Source organism: Corvus brachyrhynchos, unplaced genomic scaffold (genome assembly GCF_000691975.1).
Source record: "Corvus brachyrhynchos isolate BGI_N302 unplaced genomic scaffold, ASM69197v1 scaffold200, whole genome shotgun sequence".
NCBI classification, from domain to species: Eukaryota; Metazoa; Chordata; class Aves; order Passeriformes; family Corvidae; genus Corvus; species Corvus brachyrhynchos.
Genome location: NW_008236184.1, coordinates 4,321,852 through 4,330,715, shown reverse-complemented (window position 1 = coordinate 4,330,715; position 8,864 = coordinate 4,321,852). Strand labels below are relative to the sequence as shown.

General features: G+C 50.3%; 1 protein-coding gene across 1 annotated transcript in view; it reads right to left on the bottom strand.

Moving 5' to 3' along the window:
* Positions 1-1,923: 1,923 nt before the first annotated feature.
* The window catches only part of MAP1A (microtubule associated protein 1A), a 52,152-nt gene continuing 45,211 nt past the window's right edge, over positions 1,924-8,864 (bottom strand). The window contains 3 exon segments of the mRNA XM_017738106.1: positions 1,924-5,338; positions 6,249-6,481; positions 7,118-8,864. Coding sequence (XP_017593595.1) covers positions 5,183-5,338; positions 6,249-6,481; positions 7,118-8,864 — 2,136 coding nt within the window. The 3' untranslated portion in view covers positions 1,924-5,182.

Below are 8,864 nucleotides of genomic sequence, written 5' to 3'. Positions count from 1 at the left end.
TCTCTCTGTCTCTGATGCTGACTTGGCAGCAGTGTGTATGTGCCAGAGCTTGCACGTGCCTGGAACAGTAAGCCCTGCTCACGCTCTGTTGTCCTGCAAGAGCAACTGTGGCTGGAGTCAGACCTGGAGTAAGTGTACAGGCTCAAGGCCAGGAAAAACCCTCTTTTTTCCTACATGGGAGAAATGGTCATACTGGGGAAGAGCTCCTGGCTTCCCAGGTGCGAGGGTGGTTTGTGGTAGAATGAAGACCCTGGGATGGTGTGTTCAGCTCCTTTCACTTGGTCCACACCTTCCCGTCACTTCAAGCACATCCTGGGTGTCATGTCCTTCTCCTCATGCCCAATAATCCAGAGCTGCCAGTTTGGGCATGTAAGAAAGGTCACATTTGCTTGCACTGGAAATGGAGCAGTCATGCAGCTGCCCAGAGTGCAGCACTGGGTGGGGGGCACCCCAGCCCCCCTCCAGTCAGGCTGTACCTGCCCTGCGCTCTGCTCTCCCTGCATTACAGATCTGCACAAACAGAGACCTTGGCCGTGGGGTTGCAGCCAGCCCTGGCCCCAGCACTGGCTGAAGGACCACAGGTGACTGAGCAGCATGAGATTTCCCCTCGGGCACTGCTCACGGCCCTTGCCCTGAACCCTCGCGTGGCCACTGGCCTGTGGCACCTGCTGCTGCCAGCACTGCTCCAGCAGCCAGGTCCCTGCTGAGCACCAGCCACATCTCCTGCCCAGACCTGCGTGTTTCTGTCAGGGGACAGTGCCTGGGCAGGGTTGCCATGATGGACCCAAGAGCACCTGCTGCAGGGTGTCATTGCCAAGAGGGGCATGGAGCAGGGCCCTGTGGGGTGGGGGAGTGGCTCTCAGGTGCTGACCCCCACAGAGCCTGATGCTTTCTCTGCACACCTTTGGGAAATGCATTGCAGTCGTGGGACCTTGGTTAGCTGGAGTATGGCCAGAGACAATGCTCATTTACCTGAAAAGTAGCTGTGTGTGGAAATAGTTCCTGGTTTATGGTAACAGTTTGTGGTTCCTCCCATCAGCACCAGGCTTGGCAGCTGCCCTGAGCTCTCCATCAGGCACTGCACAAGCTGGGGTGTGCTCTGTGGCAACAATGGCCTCTCTCCTGAGGACTGTAGCACAGAACCTGCTTTCTTTTCCCTGGCATCCACCTGTGCTGTTGTTTCCTTCTGACGACAGGCAGGCAGGAACAGAACTAACTGGGCATCAGCCTCTCCTGACTCTGTTCCAGCACAGGCAGAGCAGCAGCTGTCCCAGTTTTCTGATGAGTAGCTGGAAGAGCTGAAAGAGAGTTCCCTTGTTGGAGGTCATGCCGGAGTTCTGCAGAGGTGCAAAAGCCCAACTGCTGCAATGGGGTCAGGCAGCATGGAATCCCTGCTGTGCTTGGGCCCAGGTCCCAAGCCAGCAGGTGTGCTGCCTGCCACAGGGCCAGAGACCCTTCCAGCTCAGAGTGCCAGCAGCGCTGGGCAGAGTTGCCATTCCCAAGAAGTGCAGGGAGAGGCAGAGGGCTGCAATGGAATACATGATTTGGGGACTGTGAGTAGTGATGCTGTTGCATGACAGACAGGCCACGCCAGGCTCCTCACTGGGTTATCAGGAGCTGCTTTCCCCTCTACAGCCCTTAGCCAGCTGTGCAAGAGCCCCAGCTGTTCCCCAGGAGGGACCCACTAGTCACCCTGCTGGGGCCAGGGGTGGGGGTTGGCTGTCCCAGGCAGGCTCTGTGGCCTTACGTGCACGTCCCTTTCCTGAGGGAAGGTTTAGCAGCTGCTGGTGAAGGTGGGGTGTTGGTGGCAAAGCTGGGGCTCGCCTAAGCTGGGAGGCATGGGAGGGTGGCATGGCAGCCATGTCCATGTGCTCCTGGCTACAGTGTGGGCTCACTGAAAGAACAGTTTGAAACCACTGGAGATGTTCTCGTTCGCAGTTAATGTGGCTTTATTATTAATGTGTTGGGCTCCTCTCTTGACAGCAGTTAGTTACAGAGTGTTTCACGTGGAAATGGGCAAAAGGACAGAACTCAAGGAACTAAATTCAAATAGAAATGTGATGCTGAAGAAAAGAATAAGGGCTCTGTTCTTAAAACATTTAGCATAGAAGAAGCTAGGAGCACAAGATGCCATTTCAATACAGTTAAGACGTTCACTTTTTTAATTATAGGTTTAAAATAGTATTTTTTACCTATTACATACAGGAAGATTACGCGTTGTTGCCCACATGCAGAAACAAGCAAAAGCAGAGTTTAACTGTTTCTCTCTATAGTGTTGTATTACCTCTGGCTCTGGGTGGGTCCTGCTGGCTCCTGTGGCCTGAGCAGGGTCAGACTCTACAATAATCAGCTTTTTCATAAGTCTTTTTCCCCGTAGTTTTTTTAAGATGGAAGGGAGTGGAGGGGAGAGGGAGATAGGGAGTGAGAGAAGCTCAAGGCAGAACAGACTGTAACAAAAGACTGAAAAAAAAATGTGGAGCCTTGAGGACAGGGAAGCAAATTGGTGTAGGATAAAGGTAGCCAAGCAGCAGAGCTGCAGAGGGCAGGAGCAGAGCGCAGAGGGCAGCGTTCCTCCTGGAATCCGCCAGTGGCCACACTCCTGCCTGGAGGATGCAGGCACCTCACAAAGCCTCACTATTACTGCTGCTTAGTCAGAATTGCTTCAAGTTTAAAATTGAGAAAACATTCATGTGTGGGTCTATCTAAAGTTAGTGCATTAGCTTTTACATCTAGCTACGCAGAGGGATCCCGGGAACCAGAGAGGGCCACACTTGTGCCTCTGCTGTCTGGCATCCTGCAGCTGCCACCATGGTGGGTGAGCCAGGGTCTCCCCAAAGCACTGGAGGCAAAGCCCCCCAGCATTCCGGGGAGGGGTAGGGGCAGCTGTTTTAGTGCCTGCAATTGCCGGAACCAACATTCATGAATGCTGACCCCATCGGGGTACAGAGAATGACATTTTTTATGCTGGCAGACACAGTGTGATTCCATGGTTAAAATGAACACAGCACAGGGCAGGGATTTGCTAAAGCCCTGAGTAAGCTCACATGCTCCTAACAAGGGCCATATCTAAAGGGCTGGCTGTGCCTTGGGGAGGCTGCTGGCCTCAGGCCTTGTCCTACAGCTGCTGGGTTTTAGACTCAGCCTTCAGAGACGTTTTTGCTGCCCGCAAGTTCTCTGTGGTCTTTTCATATTGTTTAAATTGCAGCATGTTAATATTTTTACTGAGAAACCTCTGAACTGACACTAAAAGCACATGGTATCATGTTACATGTATAAATTAAAGTATTAACACAAAAAGCAGCTTAACATTAAAAAAAATAAATATATAAATTAAAATGCAAAATAAACCATTTCCCTAGAAACTCCATTTTAGTGCTAGGAGCAGGTTTCTAAGCAGCATTTTCTTCATGTCACCTGCCAGAAAACCAGCACTGAGACTGAAGTGTCCCAGGCAAGTGCAACACAGGGTCCGAGGATGCTCATGGTGGAGTCAGCCCTCCGCTCATGGCCAAGCACAGTGGGTGTCACAGCAGATGGAAATACTTTGTGCTGTCAACCATTGCAGCACAGCTTTCCATCCCATTCCTTCTTCCCCAGAGCACAGCCTGCTGCCTCTCTTTGTCTTACAAAAATCTGTCTTTGTGGTAAGACCCTCTGCCAGTTCTCTTGGACGTGGCAAAGGCTCATGGATGCTGCAGGCTTAGTGCACCTGAACACCCACACTCCTGCTGGGAGAATGGGTCTCCCACGCTGAAACAGATCTATGTGCCAAGGAGGTTCTGGGTGGCTGTTCAGTAGCCACAATGCACTCATGGCACACAACTGTGTTTCTGCCAGGACATCCAGAGAGCAAGGACAGATGCCCACAGCGATGCGTAGGCCAGGGAACAAGCTGCAAGGTGGCACCACGTGGATGAGCAGCACCTCACCTGCACTGTCACCACACCCCTGCCACAGTGTGGAGGAACTGAGAATGACTACACTTGCTAGACTACTTTTTCCCGAGTATTTTGGGAAGGGCTTTCTCTTTCCTCACACCACAAGCTCTATTCCCCACATCCTGGACACTTGGGGGGACAACAGAAAGCTTGAACACAACTGTAAGGCTTGGACCTCGGCACACAGGCAACAAGGAGATGGCTGCTGCGTGCAGACCTGGCACACCGCAGCGACACTAGCCGGGCACCAGCCTCCCCCAGCATGGCCTGTGTGCTCCTCAGCTGCCTCACCACAGTCCTCCAGAGCCTTTGGTTTAAGGACAGGGAGGTTTCTTGTACATTTTGGGCCAACAGTGGCCAAGGTTTGTTCAGCCCTTCTGCTGTTGAGGGGGCTGTAGTTGTGCGTTTGGATGCTCTTTTTGTGTAACTGTTCAGGCCACAGCCTCTCTGTGCTTCCTCCTGCCACACAGCTGGTGTGCAGGAGTCACTTGGCTGCTGTGTGTGCGAAGCTCAAGTTAGCAGGTTAGGAATGTGCTGAACCCTCCCCTCCCACTGCCATGTCCTTCATCCCAGCTCCCTGAGCACAACAAACAGGTGCTGCAGGATGCCACAGGCAAACCACTTGGGACAGAAATCTGCCAAGCTGGCATGTGGTGGTCGTGCCTAGTTGGAGCACAGGTCCCCTTGCTCAGAACATCTCCTGTATGCTCAGGAGGGGAGATGGAAGAATGACCTTCACTGTCACATTACAGAGGGTTTTGTCTTCCCTCATCTCCCTGGTGCAACTTCTTTGCAAGTTAGATTTCGCCTCTGCCCCCTGCCTCCCATGCACTCTCTGCATGCAGCAGCAGCACGTCAGCCCTCACCAGAAAGGTGAGGTTCATGGTGCTACAGGTTAAATGGCAAGGCAGCCAGGAAGAGAGTAGAACAAGCTCTCACAGCAGCAAGGCAGCCAAGATAGTCTACAGAAACTGTACAGGCAGCAGAATAAAGCAGGGAAGGTGAAAGTGCCCCTGGCCTGCAACTGCTCTTGCACAAACTCTTAGCTCAGTCCAGAAAATTACAGAGCCCTGCACTTCTTCCTCATGGCATCCAGTGCTGAGCAAGATGGATACCCGATTTCCTGACAAATGGGAACCATGTAGAGGACTAAACCAGAGAAGAACTGGACTGTGATTAGATGGTGTCTCTCATGTTGCATCGGTGATTGAAGAGTCAATGGATGAACACAAAGTGTGGGAGATTTAGAATTCAATCTTACAGGCTGGAAAAGATTCGTCCTGCATCACAACAGTGCTGCTGCTTGCCAGTACCATGATGTTTAGCTCCTGCTGTTTCTCATGGGTCTGTTGATACCATTCTCGTGTTACCTCAGTATCGTGTGTTGGGATCAATGTCACCTGGGAAAAGAAAGCAGCAGGGATGATTGAGAACAACTGCAGTGACAAACAATGCCCATAGGAGCTGAGGCTAAAATTTCTTGTTAATTTTGGAACACTGTGCCCTTGGTACTGCTTGTTCTATTTAATGTCTTTCAGATGTCAGGTTCTGAGGCAGAGCTTTATTTTATACAGTACCAGCTCAATGGGGCTCTGCACTGGCTGCAAACTGGCAGCACTGACACCATAATGATGAGAATGGCTGCAGTGCAGGGGAGAACATCGTGCTTTGGAGCTCCAGAAACAGCCTCAGAAAGATCCTTCAGTGTGAAAAGGAACAATGCTGGCAGTGTCACTGTTAATGGACACTGTGCCCATTGACCCAGTGTGCAACTCAGGGACCTGGAAATATGAGGCTGCTTCTTCTGGAAGAACATATACACCTTTGTGTACATGCATTCAGGAGTGCCCACCTGGGGTGTCCTGCAAGCCCAGCCAAGCAAGAACTGTGTTATAGAACATTGTTGTTTAAAAGCTCTGTTAGTAAGTTGCTGTCAGAAAAATCTTCAGCAAGCCAGGCTAGCAACAGATGCCACTGGGTGTGGGATGCTGATGAAAATTCAGCTTGATTTTGCTTGAGGATAGGCTCATCCTGCAGTGGCTAAGGAGGAGTCTATGATTTCTCAATGCTTCCTCCCCTCAGGAGGATGTGGAAAAGAGGACGTATCTGCTTCCATCCATACCATTTTGCAGGTGTCCTCCTCCTCATCAGTACAAGCAATTACTCTGCTGAGACTGCAAAACAGGATATGCCCAGTACCATTTGCTTCCTCTCAGTGTACTCCCACAGGTATGTTTGTGATACCCACATTCTTCTGAGCACTTGTGACATCAAGAGCATGACACACCCCTTTGCATTTCCATGACCTACCTGCAGGTTCTCTCCCCACTGAGACTTCCCTTCCAGAAGTGCATCCAGCACTGCACGGCTTGGCTCTCCGTTGGCTGCATCATTCCCACTCACAACATAATAAGATGCTCGAACCCGCTTGAAGAACTCTGGATCTGTGTTCTTCCCACTGCAGTGGTTGGGGATGTAGGCCAAGTCCACGTAGACGGGTGGACCCAAAGGCACAGACAAACTGCTCTTAGGACTATTGGAAGCTTTGGAAAAAAGGAAACGAGAGGTTATTAAAACCCTTCTGCAAGGGACAAACACTCACATTAACACAGAAGGACGTGGATTCCAGAAAGACTTTTCCATTGCAGCAATGAAGTTGAGACTTATCCAAGCTCCGCTGCTGGCTGCATTTCTGGGCCAGTGCTGTCACAGGTTTTGGGAGGGAAAGGGAGTTCTGCTATTCTTTGGGGAAGGATTGGAAGGCTTTAGGCTCAGAAGCTTTTTCTGGGGAAGGGAATCAAAAATCTCCGTTATTACCTTTTGCAGAGCTGTCATCCCAATTAATATTTAGTCCTAATTTTTGTTAATAACCTACATTTGCTTAAAAATACCACCCCCACCCCCCCATTCTGATGGCCTTTGTATGCTATCCTAGGGTATTAACAGTAGTCTTTCTGGAAGGTCCATCCCGGCTTCCTTCCATCCCTGTGAATCACTGTTACTCCTAGGACTCTATTGCTCTTTCCTATCAACCTTTTATACATCTCAACCTTATCAGTGCTTATAACCTTTTATGCCTGACTGGGAAGTCCTGTTCTCTGTTCTGCTGTGTTTAACCCAGTGCTTTTCTCTGTGGTGGACCTATAGAGACAATGCATGTTTCAGGAAGGATTTCTTACCGGGATTTGTTTTGATGCCATTAACAAGGCTCTTGCCAGGGTTGCTGTGACTACTCCGGGATAACTCATCCTCTGGCATCAGCACACTGCGTGGCTTGGGCTTTTCTCCTCCATCTCTTTCTTTTTTGGCAGTGACAGATTTTGGAGATTTGTCTGATGACTGTTTCACAGGAGTGGGTGATCGTTTCCCTTTTGCATCTAATTTCCGGGCAGGTGAGGAAGATTTGGGTTTGCTCAAAGGCTTCCTCACACCTTTGTTCTTTTCTTTTATGTCTTTCTTGGAAATTTTATCAGTTCTGTTCATGCTTTGCTCATTTACCAACATATCAGGGTCTACCATGCAGACATCAGGGTGAGGAGGGTGGGGATGGGGATCTACCATTGGAACAGGCTGAGGATCATGGCTGGACCTAGAACTGGTATGATGAGCATTCCCCACAGCTTTGTCCACTGGGAGGAAATCAGCATCTTCATCCGAGTCCATGTTGGCATCTGCTGTGATGGATGGACATTCTTCAGTCTCAGGTGGGACATCTGAGTCTGACTGGGAGGTTCCAGAATCACTCACTGATGTTGGAGGGGTTTCGTCCAGTGTGGCACTTTGCATGGGACTGCTCCCAGTGTGGGGTGGTCTCCCCTGCACTGAAGGGTGACCCTCCTCCTGTGACAGGTCACTGTCTTCAGAGAGCTCATGGGGGCTCGGGTTGATGAATGAGGGAGAGAGTTCTCCCTTTCTCTGCTTGTATTCACATGAGGAAAATTTCTGTCCACAATCAGAACTGCCTCCTAAATGGGTCTCCATGTCATGGGAAGCATCTCCACAGTCCTCTGTTTTTTCACCCCTTTGCACATCTGGGAAAAAGGGCTGGAAACTGTTTTCAGGGGACATCAGAGAGGAAGGGCGGCTTTGCCTCTCTGTTTCCTCTTTGCCTGCGCATGGAGAAAAACTGCTGTCAGAATCAGGACATGTTTTTTCATCTTTTGCCTCTGCTGCATGGTATGTGCTTTGGAAAGCTTGCAGACTGGTGCTCACCTCTGTTGGACCATTGGCTGTGGTTTCATCTTCATGCTGACGATGAGAAAATGATGTCAACACATCAGGGAGAGATGTCAGTGGCAACAGCTGTTCTGCAAATGGTGCCTTCTGCTCTGGGCTGCTACCATAGGGCTGCTGCTCTTGCTCTGCAGAGAATGGTGTGGGCTCTGAGCCCTGGCACTCTTTTCTGCGTGGCAAGGTGTGGTCACCCGTGCCACAGGGAAATGGAGAACCACGTTCTTCAGCAAAGATGAAGTCTTTGGTTTCAGCTGTATGTATTTTCACAGCGTTATCTGGAACCTGTGGAGACACATCCCAAGCACTCCTGGTACCTGCTTCCACTCCTGCACCTGTGTGTGTGGAAAGCATATGGGAATAGAAACTTTCTGCTGTAGTCAGTATCACAGGAGTGGTGGCTTCAGAGGAAGGTTCCTCTGACAGGCTGGAAGAGTCATCTTTCAGCTGTTGCTGGGGCATAGACTCTTTCTCCACACCTTTGGAGAACACCTTGTCTTCTTCATATGGACTCAGCGGTGAGAATTTAGGAAAAGATGACTCAAGGCTGCTGATTTTCTCAGAAACCTCCAAGTACTCATCTTTGTTTCCCTGGTCTGAGAGCAAAGCACAAGGAGACTCTAAAGAAAGAGAAATATCCCCTAAATGGCTTGCTGAGGTTTGCTTATGTCTGAATATGCTGGCTGTTTCACTCTT